Source organism: Mirounga leonina, unplaced genomic scaffold (assembly GCF_011800145.1).
Source record: "Mirounga leonina isolate KUSES-001 unplaced genomic scaffold, KU_Mleo_1.0 Mir_224, whole genome shotgun sequence".
Lineage (NCBI taxonomy): Eukaryota > Metazoa > Chordata > Mammalia > Carnivora > Phocidae > Mirounga > Mirounga leonina.
The window spans coordinates 19,725,951-19,744,994 of NW_023270615.1; the positions used below are offsets into that span (position 1 = coordinate 19,725,951).

The 19,044-nt window shown below is 39.5% G+C and overlaps 1 protein-coding gene across 11 annotated transcripts in view; it reads right to left on the reverse strand.

The window, feature by feature from the left end:
• ZNF169 (zinc finger protein 169) overlaps window positions 1-19,044 on the reverse strand; it is a 67,873-nt gene that overhangs the window by 7,182 nt on the left and 41,647 nt on the right. For 4 of the 11 annotated variants that reach the window (XR_004683554.1, XR_004683553.1, XM_035029213.1 and 1 more), the window contains one exon: window positions 15,314-15,405. The exons of the other annotated variants lie outside the window; for them this stretch is intronic. Coding sequence is in view for 2 of the 4 variants with exons in the window: in XM_035029213.1 (XP_034885104.1) it covers window positions 15,314-15,374 (61 nt within the window). In the remaining 2 variants the exon portion in view is untranslated. The remainder of the gene's footprint in view (window positions 1-15,313; window positions 15,406-19,044) is intronic. 11 annotated transcript variants of the gene reach the window in all.

The window sequence follows — 19,044 nt, forward strand, 5'->3', positions numbered from 1 at the left end:
ACAAATTCAAAAAGACTGAAGTCATCCCATGCATCTTTTCCAACCATAACACTATGAAACTAGAAATCAACCATAAGAAAAGATCTGGAAAGACCACAGATACATGAGGGTAAATAACATGCTACTAAACAATGAATGGGTCAACTGAGAGATCAAAGAATAAATCAAAAAGTATATGGAAACAAATGAAAACATAATGGTCCAAAACCTTTGGGCATGTAGCAAAAGCTGTTCTAAGAGGAAAGTATATGCAATACAGCCCTACCTGAAGAAGCAAGAAAAATCTCAACCTAACGTTACCAGAGCTAGAAAAAGAACAAAACACCACCCAAAACCAGCAAAGGGAAGGAAATAATAAAGGTTAGAGCAGAAATAAATGATATAGAAACCAAAAAAACGAGCTGGTTCTTTGAAAACATCAAGAAAACTGACAAACCCCTAGTCAGACTCATCAAAAAGCAAAACAAAACAAACTCAAAATTAGAAATGAAAGAGGAGAAATAACAACCAACATCACAGAAATACAGTTGTTAAAAAGAGTATTATGAAAAACTATATGCCAACAAATTAGACAACCTAGAAGAAATGGATAAATTCCTAGGAACATATAACCTACCAAAACTGAAGCAGGAAGAAATAGAAAATTTGAAGAAACCAGTTAGCAGTAAGGAGATTGAATCAGTAACCAAAAAACTTCAACAAACAAAAGTCCAGGACCAGACAGCTTCACTGTTGAATTCTACCAGAGATTTTTTTTAAAGATTATTTGAGAGAGAGAGAGCACAGAGGGAGAAGGAAAGCAGACTCCCCACTGAGCAGAGAGCCCGAGGCAGGGTTTGATCCCAGGATCCCGAGATCAAGAGCTGAGCCAAAGGCAGACACTTAACCAACTCAGCCACCAAGGTGCCCCTCTAGCAAAGATCTGAAGAATAGTTAACCTTGGGGCAGCTGGGTGGCTCAGCTGGTTAAGCGTCTGCCTTTGGCTTGGGTCATGATCCCAGGGTCCTGGGATTGAGACCCGCGTTGGGCTCCATACTCAGCGGGGAGCCTGTTTCTTCCTCTCCTTCTGCCTGCTGCTCCCCCCTGCTTGTGCTCTCTCTGTCAAATAAATAAAATCTATTTAAAAAAATACTTAACCTATTCTTCTCAAATTCATTCTATGAGGCCAGTATCACCCTGATACCAAAACCAGATAAAAACACCATACAAAAGGGAACTACAGGTCAGTATCTCTGATGAACATAGATATAAAAATCCTTCACAAAATACTAGCAAAGAGAATCCAAGAATACATTTAAAAAATCATTCACGATGGGGAAGAAAAGATGGCGGAGGAGTAGGGGACCCTATTTCAAGTGGTCCCCGGAATTGAGCTGGATATCTACCAGACTACTCTGAGCACCCACGAAATCAGCCTGAGATGTAAGAAGATCTGGATCTCTACAAACAGAATATCGCAGGCGGTTGGTTTGGAGGTATGAAGCAGGGAGCCGTGATTCTGTGGGCAGATGTCAGGATAAACAGCAGTGGGAGAGAGCCTGGCCATAAGGATCCTACACTGCTGGTGAGTGACAGCCTCGCTCGCTGGGGACGGGGCACAGACTCGCAGACCGGTAGCGGCAGGGAAAGGACTTTAGGGCAGCCCCTGAGACGGAAACCCAGAGTAGCGGGGTCACGCATATGAACTGGGAGTGGCTGGCGGTTTTAGGAGCACAAAGGGCAGAGACGTGCCCCAAACTGGAGGCAGGACTGGGAGCGCTGCAGAGGGGCGCACAAGCCAGGACGCTGCAGTTTATAGCAGCACAGACAGAAATGGAGACAGTATGGCCTGGAGAGCTCACTGAAGAACAGACTGCAGTCTCTCTGCTCTGAGGCAGAGGGTTGGAAGTGGTCTCTTCTGCTCTGACTCATGGAAGAGACATGGAGAGCCGCCAGGGAAAGCCACCAGAGAACAAAAGCCCCAAAAACTGATTCCCGCTGAGCCTATTCCCCCGCCACAGGGGGGCAGGGCAAATCCGCCCAAATAGAGTTGCCTGAGTAACAGTGCAGCAGGCACCTCCCCCAGAAGACAGGCTGAGAGAACAAGAGGCCAGCAACCCTAAGGTCCCTTTAAAACAGGTGCATCTTGCTGGGGTTCTGGTCAATAATTTGGACTCTATACATTCCCTCAAACACCCATCAACAGAATGACTAGGAGGAGGAACCCCCAAAATAGAAAAGACTCAGAGATTATGACTTATGCTGCAGATTTACAAATGGATGCAGATATAACCAAGATGTCAGAGATGGAATTCAGGGTAGCAATTGTGAAGACAATAGCTAGAATGGAGAAATCGATTAATGGCAACATAGAGTCTCTAAGGGCAGAAATGAAAGCTGAAATAGCAGAACTTAAAAATGCTATCAGTGAGATCCAATCCAATCTTGATAATCTAACAGCTAGGGTAAGTGAGCCTGAAGAATGAATAAGGGACCTGGAAGACAATATAATAGATAAAAAGGGAAAAGAGGAGGCCAGGGAAAAACAACTCAGAACCAATGAAAATAGAATCAGAGAAATAAGTGACACCATGAAGTGTTCCAGTATCAGAATAATTGGAATCCCAGAGGGAGTGGAGAGAGAGAGAGGACTAGAAGATGTATTTGAGCAAATCATAGCTGAGAACTTCCCTAATCTGGGGAATGAAACAAACATTTGCATCCTACAGGCAGAGAGGACCCCTCCCAAGATCAAGGAAAACAGGCCTACACCCCAGCATGTAACAGTAAAACTTGCAAATCTTAGAACCAAGGAAACCATCTTAAGGGCAGTTAGAGGGAAGAGATTCCTTACATACAGAGGGAGGAACATCAGAATAACATCAGACGTATCCACAGAGACCTGGCAGACCAGAAAGGCCTGGTAAGACACATTCAGGGTACTAAACAAGAAAAACATGCAGCCAAGAATACTTTATCCAGCAAGGCTATCATTTAGAATGGATGGAGAGAGGCAGAGCTTCCAAGACTGGCAGAAACTGAAAGAATATGTGACCACTAAGCAGGCCCTGCAAGAAATATTAAGAAGGGTTCTATAAAAAGAGAAAGACTCCAAGAGTGATATACAACAGAAATTTACAGGGACAATCTATAAAAACGTCTTCACAGGCAACATGACAATTAATTCATATCTTTCAATAATCACGCTCAACATGAACGGCCTAAATGCTCCCATAAAACGGCACAGGGTTGCAGACTGGATAAAAAGAACTCATCCATATGCTGTCTACAAGAGACTCATTTTGAACCTAAAGATACATCCAGACTGAAAGTGAAGGGATGGAGATCCATCTTCCATGCCAACGGACCTCAAAAGAAAGCTGGGGTAGCAATTCTTCTATCAGGCAAATTAGATTTTAAACTAAAGTCTGTAATTAGAGAGGCAGAAGGACACTGTATCATTCTTAAAGGGTCTATCCAAGAAGAAGATCTAACAATTGTAAATATCTATGCCCCCAACATGGGAGCAGCCATCTACATAAGCCAACTGTTAACCAAAACAAAGAGTCATATTGATAACAATACGTTAATTGTAGGAGACCTCAATACTCCTCTCTCAGCAATGGACAGATCATCTAAGCAGAAAATCAACAAGGAAACAAGAGCTTTGAATGATACACTGGACCTGATGGATCTCATAGATATATACATAACATTCCACCCTAAAACAACAGAATACACATTCTTCTCGAGCACACATGGAACTTTCTCCAGAACAGAGCACATACTGGGTCACAAATCAGGTCTCAACCGATAACCAAAAAAGAGAGATTGATTATTCCCTGCATCTTCTCAGAACACAATGCTTTAAAACTGGAACTCAATCAGAAGAAAAAAATTTGGCAGAAATTCAAACACTTGGAAGCTAAAGACCACTCTGCTCAAGAATGTTTGGGTCAACCAGGAAATCAAAGAACTTAAACAATTCATGGAAATCAATGAGAACGAAAACACATTGGTCCAAAACCTATGGGATACTGCAAAGGCGGTCCTAAGGGGGAAATACACAGCTATCCAAGCCTCACTCAAAAAAATAGGAAAATCCCGAATTCACCAACTAACTCTCCACCTTAAAGAACTAGAGAAAAAGCAACAAACGATGCCTAAGCCACACATTAGAAGAGAAATAATTAAAATTAGAGCAGAGATCAATGAATTAGAAACCAGAAACACAGTCAATTAGATCAACGAAACTAGAAGTTGGTTCTTGAAAGAATAAGATCGATAAACCACTGGCCAGACTTATCCAAAAGAAAAGAGAAAGGACCCAAATTAATAAAATTAAAAATGAAAGGGGAGAGATCACGACTAACACCAAGGAAATAGAAACAATTATTAGAAATTCTTATCAACAACTATACGCCAATAGACTGAGCAATCTGGATGAAATGGATGCCTTCCTGGAAACCTATAAGCTGCCAAGACTGAAACAGGAAGAAATCGACAACCTGAATAGGCCAATAACCAGTAACGAGATTGAAGCAGTGACCAAAAACCTCCCAAAACCCAGAGTCCAGGGCCTGATGGATTCCCTGGGGAATTCTACCAAACATTCAAAGAAGAAATAATACCTATTCTCCTGAAGCTGTTTCAAAAAACAGAAACAGAAGGAAAACTTCTAGACTCATTCTATGAGGGCAGCATTACCTTAATCCCCATACCAGGCAAAGACCCCATCAAAAAGGAGAATTTCAGACTGATATCCCTGATGAATATGGATTCCAAAATCCTCAACAAAATCCTAGCTAATAGGATCCAACAATACATTAAAAGGATCATCCAGCACGAGCAAGAGGGATTTACCCTCGGGATGCAAGGGTGGTTCAACATTTGCAAATCAATCAATGTGATAGAACACATTAATGAACACATTAAAAAGAGGAGGGAAAAGAACCATATGGTCCTCTCAATTGATGCAGAAAAAGCATTTGACAAAATACAACATCCTTTCCTGATTAAAACGCTTCAGAGCATAGGGATAGAGGGAACATTCCTCAAGTTCATAAAATCCATCTATGAAAAACCCACAGCGAATATCATCCTCAATGGAGAAAAACTGAGAGCCTTTCCCTGAAGATCAGGAACACGTCAAGGGTGCCCACTCTCGCCACTATTGTTCAACATAGTACTAGAAGTCCTAGCAACAGCAATCAGACAACAAAAAAGAAATAAAAGGCATTCAGATTGGCAAACAAGAAGTCAAACTCTCTCTTTTCGCAGACGACATGATACTTGATGTGGAAAACCCAAAAGACTCCACCCCCAAATTACTAGAACTCATCCAGCAATTCAGTAATGTGGCAGGATACAAAATCAATGCACAGAAATCAGTTGCTTTCTTATCCACTAACAACACAACTGTAGAAAGAGAAATTAGAGAAATGATTCCATTTACAATAGCACCCAAAACCATAAGATACCTCGGAATAAACCTAACCAGAGAGGTAAAGGATCTATACTCTAGGAACTACAGAACACTCATGAAAGAAATTGAAGAAGACAGAAAAAGATGGAAAAATATTCCATGCTCATGGATTGGAAGAATAAACACTGTTAAAATGTTTATGCTACCCAGCGCAATCTAGACCTTCAATGCCATCCTGATCAAAATTCCAATGACATTTTTCAAAGTGCTGGAACAAACAATCCTAAAATTTGTATGGAATCAGAAAAGACCCCAAATCGCCAAGGAAATGCTGAAAAAGAAAAACAAAACTGGGGGCATCACGTTGCCTGATTTCAAGCTATATTACAAAGCAGTAATCACCAAGACAGCATGGTACTGGCACAAAAACAGACATTTAGACCAATGGAACAGAATAGAAAGCCCAGACATGGACCCTCAACTCTATGGTCAAGTAATCTTTGACAAAGCAGGAAAAAACATGCAATGGAAAAAAGACAGTCTCTTCAATAAATGGTGCTGGGAAAATTGGACAGCCATATGCGGAAGAATGAAACTCAACCATTCTCTAACACCATTCACAAAGATAAACTCAAAATGGATGAAAGACCTCAATGTGAGACAGGAGTCCATCAAAATCCTAGAGGAGAACACAGGCAGTAACCTCTTTGACATCGGCCACAGCAACTTCTTTCAGGATGCATCTCCAAAAGCTAGTGAAACAAAAGCAAAAATGAACTTTTGGGACTTCATCAAGATAAAAAACTTCTGCACAGCAAAGGAAACAGTCAACAAAACAAAGAGGCAACCCACAGAATGGGAGAAGATATTTGCAAATGACACTACAGATAAAGGGCTGGTATCCAAGATCTATAAAGAACTTCTCAAACTCAACACCCAAAAAACAAATAATCAAGTCAAAAAATGGGCAGAAGATATGAACAGACATTTCTCCAAAGAAGACATACAAATGGCTAACAGGTATGAAAAAAGTTCATCATCATTAGCCATCAGGGAAATTCAAATCAAAACCACATTGAGATACCACCTTACTCCAGTTAGAATGGCAAAAATGGACAGGGAAAGAAAAACCAATGGTGGAGAGGTGGAGAAAGGGGAACCCTCTTACACCTTTGGTGGGAATGCAAGTTGGTACAGCCACTTTGGAAAACAGTGTGGAGGTGCCTCAAAAAATTAAAAATAGAGCTACTCTGAACCAGCAATTGCACTCCTGGGTATTTACCCCATAGACACAGATGTAGTAAAAAGATGGGACGCGCACCCAAATGTTCATAGCAGCAATGTCTGCAATAGCCAAACTGTGGAAAGAGCCGAGATGCCCTTCAACAGATTAATGGATAAAGAAGATGTGGTCCATATATACAATGGAATATTACTCAGCCATCAGAAAGGATGAATACCCAACTTTTATATCAACATGGATGGGACTGGAGGAGATTATGCTAAGTGAAATAAGCAGAGAAAGTCAACTATCATATGGTTTCACTTATTTATGGAACATAAGGAATAGCATGGAGGACATTAGGAGAAGGAAGGGAAAAATGAAGGGAGGGAAATCGGAGGGAGAGATGAACCATGAGAGACTATGGACTCTGAGAAACAAACAGTGTTTTAGAGGGGAGGGGAATTGGTTAGCCCGGTGATGGGTATTAAGGAGGGCACGTACTGCATGGAGCACTGGGTGTTATACGAAAACAATGGATCGTGGATCACCACATCAAAAACTAATGATGTACTGTGGCACTTGGGTGGCTCAGTCGTTAAGTGTCTGCCTTCGGCTCAGGTCATGATTCCAGGTCCTGGAATTGAACCCTGCATCAGGCTCCCTGTTCGGCGGGAAGCCTGCTTCTCCCTCTCCCACTCCCCCTGCTTGTATTCCCTCTCTCGCTGTGTCTCTCTCTGTCAAATAAATGAATAAAATCTTTAAAAAAAAACTAATAATGTATTGTATGGTGACTAACATAATAAAATCTAAAAAAAAAAAATCATTCACCACATCAAGTTGGATTTATTCCTGAGATGCAAGGGTGATTCAATATTTGTAAATCAATCAATGTGATATATCACATCAATAAGAGAAAGTATAAAAACTGTATGATCATTTCTGTAGACTCAGAAAAAGCATTTGTACAGCATTCATAATAAAAACCCTCACCAAAGTAGGGTTAGAGGGAACATACTTCAACATAATGAAGGCCATATAAGAAAAACATATATGAGCTAACATCATGCTCAATGGGGAAAAAACTGACTGCTTTTCCCCTAAGGTCAGGAACAAGACAAGGATGTCCACTCTCCCCACTTTTATTCATACTGGATGTACTAGCCACAGCAATTCACAATATATAGAGATAAAAGGAATCCAAATTGGTAAGGAAGAAGTAAAAATTTCACTACTTGCAGATGACATGAGACTGTATATAGAAAACCCTAAGTACTCCACCAAAATTCAGTAAAGTTGCAGGATACAATATCAATTTGGAGAAATGTGCTGCATTTCTATACACTGATAATAAAGCAACAGAAAGAAAAATTAAGAAAATCCCATTTACAATTGCTCCCAAAATAGTAAGATACCTAGGAATAAACCTAACCAAAGAGGTGAAAGACCTGTACTGTGAAAACTATAAAACACCAATGAAAGATAATGAAGACAATGCAAGGAAATGGAAAGATTCTATACTCCTAGATTGGAAGAACAATATTGTTAAAAATGTCTATACATTTAATGCAATCCCTATCAAATACCAACATCATTTTTCACAGAACAATCCTGAAATTTATATGGCACCACAAAAGACCCCAAATTGACAAAGCAGTTTTGAAAAAGAAAAGCAAAGTTGGAGGTATCATAATTCCAGATTTGCAGTTATATTACAAAAGTTGTAGTAACCAAAATAGTATGGTACTGGCACAGAAATAGACATATAGATCAATGAAACAGAATACAGAACCCAGAAATAAACCCACAATTATGGTCAGTTAATCTGTGATAATGCAGGAAAGAATATACAATGGGATATTCTCTTCAACAAATGGTGTTGGGAAAACTGGTCAGCTACATGCAAAAGAATGAAACTAGACCACTTTCTTACACCATACACGAAAATAAACTCAAAATGGATTAAAGACCTAAATGTGAGACCTGAAACCATAAAAAATGCTAGAAGACAGCACAGGCAGTAATGTCTCTGACAGTGGCTGTAGCAGCATTTTCCTAGAAATGTCTCCTGAGGCAAGGGAAATAAAAGCAAAACTAAACTATTGGGACAACATCAAAATAAAAAGCTCTGCACAGCAAAGGATACAATAATAATAATAAAAAAAAACTAAACTAAAAGGCAACCTACTGAATGGGGATATATATTGGCAAGTGACCTATGCAGTAAAGGATTAGTGTCCAAAATATATAAGGAGCTTACAAAACTCAACACCCAAAAAACAAATAATCCAATTAAAAATGGTCAGAAGACATGAACAGACATTTCTCCAAAGAAGACATCCAGATGGCCAAAAGACAGATGAAAAGATGCTCAACATCACTGATCATCAGGGAAATGCAAATCAAAACCATGATGAGATATCACTCATACCTGTCAGAATGGCTCAAATCAAAAGCCAAGAAACAACAGGTGTTGGCAAGGATGTTGAGAAAAAGGAACCAACCTTCTAGCACTGTTTGGTGGGAATACAAATTGGTGCAGCAACTACGGAAAACAGTATGGAAGTTCCTCAAAATTGAAAAACAGAACTACCATATGATCCAGCAATTGCACCACTAGGTATTTACCCAAAGAATACAAGAATACTGATTCAGAGAGATACATGGACCTCAATGTTTACAGCAGCATTATTTACAACAGCCAAATTATGGAAACAGCCCAGGTGTTCATTGATAGATGAATGGATAAAGAAGATGTTATATGTATGTGTATGTGTATATATGTGTGTGTATATATATACATTGTTATATGATGTTATACGTATATAGACATACACACAATGGGATATTATTCGGCCACAAAGAAGAATGATATCTTGTCATTTGCAATGACATGGATGGAGCTAGAGAGTATAATGCTAAGTGAAATAAGTCAGTCAGAAAAAGACAAATACCAATGTGATGTCACTCATATGTGGACTTTAATAAAACAAATGAGCAAAGGAAAAAAAGAGACAAACCAAGAAACAGACTCTTAACTGTAGAGAACAAACTGATGGTCCCAGAGGGGAGGTGAGTGGGGGGATGGGGTTAAATGGGTGTTGGGGATTAAGGAGGGCACTTGTGATAAGCACAGGATGATATATGGAATTACTGAATCACTTGATTGTACACCTGAAACTAATATAACACTGTGATAACTAAATGGAATTTAAATAAATCTAAATAAAAATAACTATGTAACTTACTACAGATTTCTTTAGTGATTTTTTTTTCCTACAAGAAAGAGATGGAGTAACTTACCAGAGTGTTCCATCTGCCTTCTCCTTGGCTTGCTTATATCCCCACTGGGTGATAAAGCTTTCAGTGTGGGGGAAGCACTTCTGTGTGTCTTCCCTATTAAATATGGTGGCTGATTTAAATACAGTTAGCATCACTTATGGAAGCCATAGCTTCATTCATCATAATGTTTTTTTTTTTCTTTTTTTATCATAATTTTCATATCATAATGTGGCAAATTTTAACTAAAAGCTGTTTAGAATTACAATGTCCACCTTGGGAATCTAAAATTTAACATGTTTTCAAACATGCAGAAGTTCTAGAATAAAAGAAATAAAAATAAAATTTTACAGGGGTGCCTGGGTGGCTCAGTTGGTTAAGCATCCAACTCAGGTCATGATCTCAGAGTTCTGAGATCAAGCACCCCATCAAGCTCCATGCTGGGTGTGGAGCCTGCTTAAGGCTCTCACTCTCCCTCTGCTCCTCCCCCATCCTCTCTTTTTCTCTCTCACTCCCTCTTTAAAAAATAAAAATAAAAAATAAAATTTTACCAACAGAATGGTTAATTGTAACATTTTTTAGGATGTAAAAGAAAATTAAGCAGTTCATAAATTCTGTTAAAATCTCCCACTGCTCTTATGCTAAGTGACTTTTTAGACCACTAAATACTTCAGTAATTGTACATGAACTCAAAACTTTACAAAAGAAAGAGAAAAAAACAATCAATGCCTAATGGTTCCAAAGAAAATTTTTCTTCTGAAGCTGCTGTTGAGGAATGAAAAGTATAGCTGTGGGTTAAGTGAATGGTCTTAGACACTGGCCCTTGAGAGAAGGCATGCTGGGCATTTCACTGCTTTCAAACAAGTTTCAGAATTCTGTGACATTGGTGCACAAGTAAAAGGGAGATGTTTTCAACATTAATCACAATCCCTGGAGATCGGACAACTTTCATAATATGCCATGTCCGTGACTTCTTAAGGTAAAAAGCTTAAGTCACTGATCATCGACCTTTCTTCTCTTCTAATATAAGCACTTCAGGCTATAGATGTCCCTATTAGCACATACATTTAAAAGATCTAAAGAGTGGGTTACAAGACTTGATAAGATGTAAATTATCTATAGGTACACTAAAATTTCAATAGTAAACACTACCCAGGTGTTCTTTCTCTCTCCGTTTTTCCTTCATCCCTCCCTTGCTGCCTCCTTTCCCTTCTTTTTCCTTTCCCTTTTTTTCCTTTTTTTTTTTAAAGAGAAGCTGATCCTAAAATTTAAGTGGAAATGCAGAGGACCTACATTACGCAAAGCAATCTTTAAAAAGAAAAACTTACACTACCTGACTTCAAGACTTCTGATGGTCCTACAGTAATAGACAGTGTGGTTAAGGAGAGGCCTATTAATGGGAAGAAATAAAACTGAAAATGTAAAACAGACCCACCCTTAGCCAGTCACTGGATTTTCAACAAAGCAATTTAAGGAGGGGAAGGCAAGTCTTTTTAGCAAATGATGCTAGAGCCACTGGGTATCTATATGAATGAGAAAAACCTTGATCCCTGCCTCGCACTGTACACAAAAGTTACTTCAAGATGGATCACAGACTTAAATGTAAAAGCTAAAACTATACAGCATTTAGAAAATACAGGTTATCTTCATGACAATAAAAATTTAAAAGAAAAATTAGACTTCCTCAAAATTAAACATCTGCTCATCAAAATTAACTGTTAAAAAAATAAACAGAAGAGCTTCAGACTAAGAAAATTTTTGCAAAATGTACATATGACAAAGAACTGGTGGCCAGAATTAATAAAGAACTCCCAGAGATCAACAATTTTAAAAATGCAACAAACTGGAAGCTGGAAGAAGATTTGAATGGCTATTTCACAAAGTAAGGTATATGACATATATATGAATGATCAAAAAGCAAAGGTGCTCAACACTTAACCATCAGGGAAATTGAAATTAAAGCCCCCATTAGATAGCACTACATATCCATCACAAATATGATGAAAACTGTCAGGATGTGAGACAATAGGAACTCTCTTCTCATATGTTCATGGAAGTGAAAAATGGTACAACCACTTTGGGAAATGGTCACTTCTCATAAAACTACATATACTGTAGCCTTGTGACCCAGTGTATCAGGTTGAATGGTATCCCACCAAAATTCAGGTCTACCTGGAACATGTGAATGTGGACTTATTTTGAAATCAGGTGTTTGCAGATGTGATCAAGTTAAGATGAGGTCATACTAAATTAGGGTGAGTCTTAATTCAACAACTGGCATCCTTACAAGGAGAGAGAGACTTGGATACAGAGATACATAGAAGGAAGAAAGGCACAGAGTAGAGTGACACAGCAACAAGCCAAGGAATGCTAAGGATTGCCAGCAACCACCAGAAGCCAGGAGAGAGGTGAGGAACAGATCTCCCTCAGAACCTCTAGAAGGAACCAACCCTGCCAACAGGTTGATTTTGAACTCCCATCTTCTGAACTGTGAGAGAGTAGATTTCTTTTGTTTAAGCCTCTCAGTTTGTGGTAATTTGTTACAGCAACACTAGGAAACTAATACACCCAAACTTACTCTAGGTATTCATCTAAAGGAAATGAAAACATAGGTTTACCAAAACAAAAAACATAGCATAAGAATACCAATAACAAGTTTTTCACAATAACTAAGGACTAGAAGCCATTAAGGTGTCTACCAAAGAGAATGTATAAACAGTTGTATATTTATGTGATGGGATGCCACTCAGCATTAAAAAGGAAAAAATTGGGGTGCCTGGGTGGCTCAGTTGTTGAGCATCTACCTTCAGCTCCAGTCATGATCCCAGGGTCCTGAGATTGAGACCCGCATCAGGCTCCCTGCTTGGCGGGAAGCCTGCTTCTCCCTCTCCCACTCCCCCTGCTTGTGTTCCTGCTCTCGGTATCTCTCTGTCAAATAAATAAATGAAATCTTTAAAAAATAAATAAAAAGACTACTGATGTATGCAACAGCATGGATGAAGCTTAGAAACTATACTGAAAGAAGCCTACACAAGAGTATGTATGATTCCATTCATGCAAAATTGTACAGTGGGAAAAATTAATCTATGATAAAATAAAATCAAGACCAGTGACACCTCGGAGGGATAGGGTTGGGGGTTTACTGGGATGGGCCAGAAGGGAGCTATCTGGGATGATAGTAATCTGTTGTTTGATAAAGTTTGGGTTGTAGAGATGTACACATTGTTTGTACTCATACACTAGCAAACTTAAGATTTTGCATTTCCTGTAAGTAAATTCCACCTAAATAGAAGAAATACAGTACTCTAGGTAATGATACACATCTACCCATTGCTCCCAGGGTCAACAACTTTTCATGGCTCTGATTAGCGGAGATGAAATGCTAGGGATTGCCCTCTTAAGATGTGGTATCTGAAGATGCTTAGGTGGACACCCTAGACCTGAGTCCATGGGTCCCTGCCTGCCAACCACCCACATGAGCCAACCCAGGAGGAGACTTGTCCCTTTCCTCTCACTTGTTAGACTGTCTTTGCCAGGTCCGTTCAGTGGTCAGATCAGATCTTAAGACACACTAACACCTGTCAACCACTCTTGAGGGATAGAGGGTGTCTAAGTAAGGAGAATCAACAGAAATGCAAGGACATGCCATGAAGACCTAACAAAATGACAGCAACAGCCACCCATGACCAGGGCCTTATAAGCTCTTTACCTACCCATAGGGAGAATACCAGTCTCTTTTCCAAGAAGAGTAAAGCCTTGATACAGAGCTCTTACTCAGATATGCTCAGCTATCCAGCTCTCCCTGAGAGGAACTGCTTACACTAAACTCATCACTCTTACTAATCAAGGAGATATTGCTAGAAATCTGCTGGAATGGCCAAAATAAAAAGTAATGCTGATACCAGTTGTGGGCAAGAAGGTGGAGAAACGATCACTCAAACATTGCTAGTGGGAACTTAAATGGTGTACCCATGAGTATTGCACTTTTTTATAAAACTAAACATTTATTTACCATGTGACTCAGTAACTGCACTCTTGAGCATTTATCCCAGAAAGAAGACATTATATTCACACAAAAACCTGTATGGAAATGTTCAAAGCACCTTCATCTATAATAGCCCAAAACTAAACAATCCAAATGTCCTTCAGTGGGTGAATGGTTTAACAAACTGAGGTACTTTCATACTATGGAATACTACTCATCAGTAAAAGAAATGAAGTATTGGTACATACTAAGTTTGGGTGGATCTCAAGAGAACTACACTGAAAAGGCATTCCCAAAATGTAACATACTATATGACTTCTTTTATATAACATTCTTGAAGTAACAAAAATCATAGAGACAGAGAACAGATTAGTGGTTGGCAGAGGAAGACAGGGGAAGAGGGCGGGGGGTGGGGGGAGTTGGCTGTGACTATACAAGAGCAGCACAAGGCATGCCTGTGATGTAACTGTTCTGTATCTTTGAATATAGTGGCAGTTACAGGAATGTATATGGGATAACATTTCATAGAACTAAATATATATTCCACACACACAAAAGAGTGAAGGTAAAACTGGTGAAATCTGAATAAGGTCAGTGCATTGTGTTAACAAAAATAAAAGGCTGTTTTAACAAAAAAAAATGTCATTTGCCTCATATATGGAATTTAAGAATCAAAACAGATGGACACGGGAGGAAGGAAAAAAAAGGGGAAGCAAACCATAAGAGACTCTTTTATTTATTTATTATTTATTTTTTATTCTTATGTTAATCCCCATACATTACATCATTAGTTTTAGATGAAGTGTTCCATGATTCATTGTTCGTGCATAACACCCAGTGCTCCATGCAGAATGTGCCCTCCTCAATATCCACCACCAGGCTAACTCATCCTCCCACCCCCCTCCCCTCTAGAACCCTCAGTTTGTTTTTCAGAGTCCATCGTCTCTCATGGCAAACCATAAGAGACTCTTGACAATAGAGAACAAACAGGGTTGCTGGAGGGGAGGTGGGTAGGAAATGGGCTAAATGGGTGATGGGTATTATGGAGGGAACTTGTGATAAACACTGGGTGTTGTATGTAAGTGATGAAACCAATATTACACTATATGTTAACTAGCTAGAATTTAAATAAAACTTGAAACATTAAAAAAAAAAGGTTGCACTTGCTGAGATGAGTACAGGGTGAAGTATGGAATTGCTGAATCACTACATTGTATACCTGAAACTAATATAACACTGTATGTTAACTGAAATTAAAATAAAAAACTTAAAAAAAATTGAAAGACTAAAAAACCCCACATATGATCACCTCAAAAGATGCCCAAAAAACATTTGACAAAATCCAACTCCATTCCCAATAAAAACTCTCAGCAAACAGGAATAAAAATTTGTTGTGCTCATAAAGGGGAGCTATAAAACTTACACTTAGGAGAAAGCATTCCCCAAAAGATCAGGAACAAGGAAAGGATGTCCACTCTCACCATTTAAATTCATCATTGCACTGGATGGTCTCGCCTGTGCAATGAGGCAAGAAAAAGAAATGAAAGATATACTGAATGTAAAGAAGTAAAATTTATTCACAAGTAACATTATCATCTATATAGAAAATGCTATAGGATTTACCAAAAAAGCTACTAGGGCTAAAAAGTAAGTTTTGCAAGTTTACCAGATATAAGATCATTATCCATAAGTTAATTTTATTTCTCTGTACTTTCAAAAGTTAAAAACTGAATTTTAAAATAGATTAAATAGTATCAAAAATATGAAACAGAGAGGGATAAATCTGACAAGAGATGTGTAAGACCTGTGTACTAAAAATTATAAAACAAGGCTGACAAAAAGAAGTGCCATAAAAATGGAGACATATACTGTATTCACATATTGAGTAATACAGTGTTAATTACATGTAAATTATCACAAAATGAGGTAGATTTAACTCAATCCAAATCAAATCCCAGTAGGCTTTTTTTGGTGAAAATTGCTGACTCTAAAATCCATATGGAAATGCAAATAATAAAACAGAATAATAAAAACAAATTGAAAAGGGAAAAAATGTTGGAGATTTATACTGAGCTCCAGACTTATAAGGCTACATTAATCAAGACTATGTAGTAGTGGCATCAAGACAGACAAAGAAAGGAGTGGGGGGAAAAAGAGTCCAGGGATGCCTGGGTAGCTTTGTCGATTAAGTGTCCAGTTCTTTTTTTGCTTTTTTTTTTAAGACTTTATTTATTTATTTGACAGAGAGAGACACACCGAGAAAGGGAAGAAAAGCAGGGGGAGTGGGACAGTTCGGAGAAGGAGGCTCCCTGCTGAACAGGGAGCTCGATGTGGGGCTTGATCCCAGGACCTTGGGATCATGACCTGAGCCGAAGGCAGATGCTTAACGACTGAGCCACCCAGGCACCCCTAAGTGTCCAATTCCTGATCTCAACTCAGGTCTTGATTTCAGGGCTGTGAGTTCAAGCCCTGTATTGGGTTCCACAATGGGCATGGAGCCAACTTAAAAAAAAAAGACAAAGTCCAAATATAGACCCCATATACATCTGGTCAACTAATTTACCACAAGGGTAAACAGGCAATTCAATAAAGAATAGGTTGCCTTTTCAATAAATGGTGCTGGAAAATTTGGGCATTTGTATGCAAAAACAAATATACTTAAATCCAGAGCTGGTACTAAGTATAAAAATTTATTCAAAATAGATTACAGAGCTAAATATAAAACAAAAATTATAACATTTCTAAAAGAAAAAAATATATGAAAATCTGTTTCAACTTAGATCAAAGATTTCTTAAATACACTACCAAAAGTAAAATTCATTAGATAAAAAACTGAATATAAGCTTTCCAAAAATTAAGAATTCCTCTTTGAAAGACACTACTAAAAGAATGAGGAGGGGGAGGAAACGATGGCAGAGGATAGGGGACCCTATTTCAACTGGTCCCCGGAATTGAGCTGGATATCTACCAGACCACTTTGAACACCCACGAAATCAGCCTGAGATGTAAGAAGATATATCTGGATCTCTATAAACAGAATATCGCAGGGGGTTGGTTTCAAGGTATGAAGTGGGAAGCCATGATTCTGCGGGCACATATCAGAAGATAAATGGCAGGAGGAGGGAGCTGTGGGGACCCTACACCACCAGTAAGCGATAGCCTCCTGTGCTGGGGACTGGGCACAGACTCGCAGATTGGCAGTGGCAGGGAAAGGACTTTGGGCAGACCCCCGGATTGAAACCCAGAGCGGCGGGGCCATGAAGGCAAACTGGGGGCGGCTAGCGGTTTTAGAAGCACAAAGGGCAGAGACGTGCCCCAACCTGGAGGCGAGGACTGGGAGCACTGCTGAGGGGCGCACAACCCAGGACGCCACAGTTTATAGCAGCACAAACAGAAAAGGAGATAGTATGGCCTGGAGAGTTCACTGAAGAACAGACTGTCATCTCTCTGCTCTGAGGCAGAGCGTTGGAAACGATCTCTTCTGCTCTGACTCTCGGCAGAGATGCGGTAAGCCACCAAAGAAAGCTGCCAGAGAACAAAAGCCCCAGAAAACCGGTTTTCACTGAGCCCATCCCCTGCCACAGGGCACAGGGCAACTCTGCCCAAATAGGGTTGCCTGAGTAACAGCACGGCAGGCCCCTCACCCAGAAGACAGGCGGGGAGAATAAGGCTGACAACCCTAAGGTCCCTATAAAACAGGTGCATCTTGCTTGGGTTGTGGTCAATAATTTGGACTCTGTACATTCCCTCAAACACCCATCAACAGAATGACTAGGAGGAGGAACGCCCAAAATAGGAAGGACTCAGAGACTGAGACCTCTGCCACAGATTTACAAATGGATACAGATATAACCAAGATGTCGGAGATGGAATTCAGGGTAGCAATTGTGAAGATAATAGCAAGAATGGAGAAACTGATTAATGGCAACATAGAGTCTCTAAGGGTAGAAATGAAAGCTGAACTGGCAGAACTTAAAAATGTTATCAGTGAGATCCAATCTAAACTACATAATCTGACAGCTAGGGTAAGCGAGGCAGAAGAAAGAATTAGTGATCTAGAAGACCAATTAATAGACAAGAAGGGAAGAGAGGAGGCCAGGGAGAAACAACTCAGAATCCATGAAAATAGAATCAGAGAAGTAAGTGACACCATGAAACATTCCAATGTCAGAATTATTAGAATCCCTGATGGGGGGGAGAGAGAGAGAGGACTAGAAGATAAATTTGAGCAAATCATAGCTGAGAACTTCCCTAATCTGGAGAATGAAACATTTGTGTCCTAGAGGTAGAAAGGACCCCTCCCAAGATCAAGGAAAACAGGCCAACACCCCGGCATGTAATAGTAAAACTTGCAAATCTTAGAACCAAGGAAACCATCTTAAGGGCAGTTAGAGGGAAGAGATTCCTTACGTACAGAGGGAGGAACATCAGAATAAGGTCAGACCTAGCCACAGAGACCTGGCAAGCCAGAAAGGCCTGGCAAGACATATTCAGGGTACTAAACGAGAAGAACATGCAGCCAAGAATACTTTATCCGGCAAGGCTGTCATTTAGAATGGATGGAGAGAGGCAGAGCTTCCAAGACTGGCAGAAACTGAAAGAATATGTGACCACTAAGCCGGCCCTGCAAGAAATATTAAGGGGGGGCTCTATAAAAGGAGAGAGATCCGAAAAGTGATATAGAACAAAAATTTACAGGGACAATCTATAAAAACAAGGTCTTCACAGTCAACATGATGACAATAAATTCATATCTTTCAATAATCACTCTGAATGTGAACGGCCTAAATGCTCCCTTAAAACAGCACAGAGTTGCAGATTGGATAAAAAGACAGGACCCATCCATATGCTGTCTACAAGAGACTCATTCTGAACCTAAAGATACATCCAGACTGAAAGTGAAGGGATGGAGATCCATCTTCCATGCCAACGGACCTCAAAAGAAAGCTGGGGTAGCAATTCTTCTATCAGACAAATTAGATTTTAAGCTAAAGAGTGTAGTTAGAGACACAGAAGGACACTATATCATTCTTAAAGGGTCTATCCATAAAGAAGATCTAACAACTGTAAATATCTATGCCCCCAACATGGGAGCAGCCATCTACACAAGCCAACTGTTAACCAAAACAAAGAGTCATATTGATAACAATACGT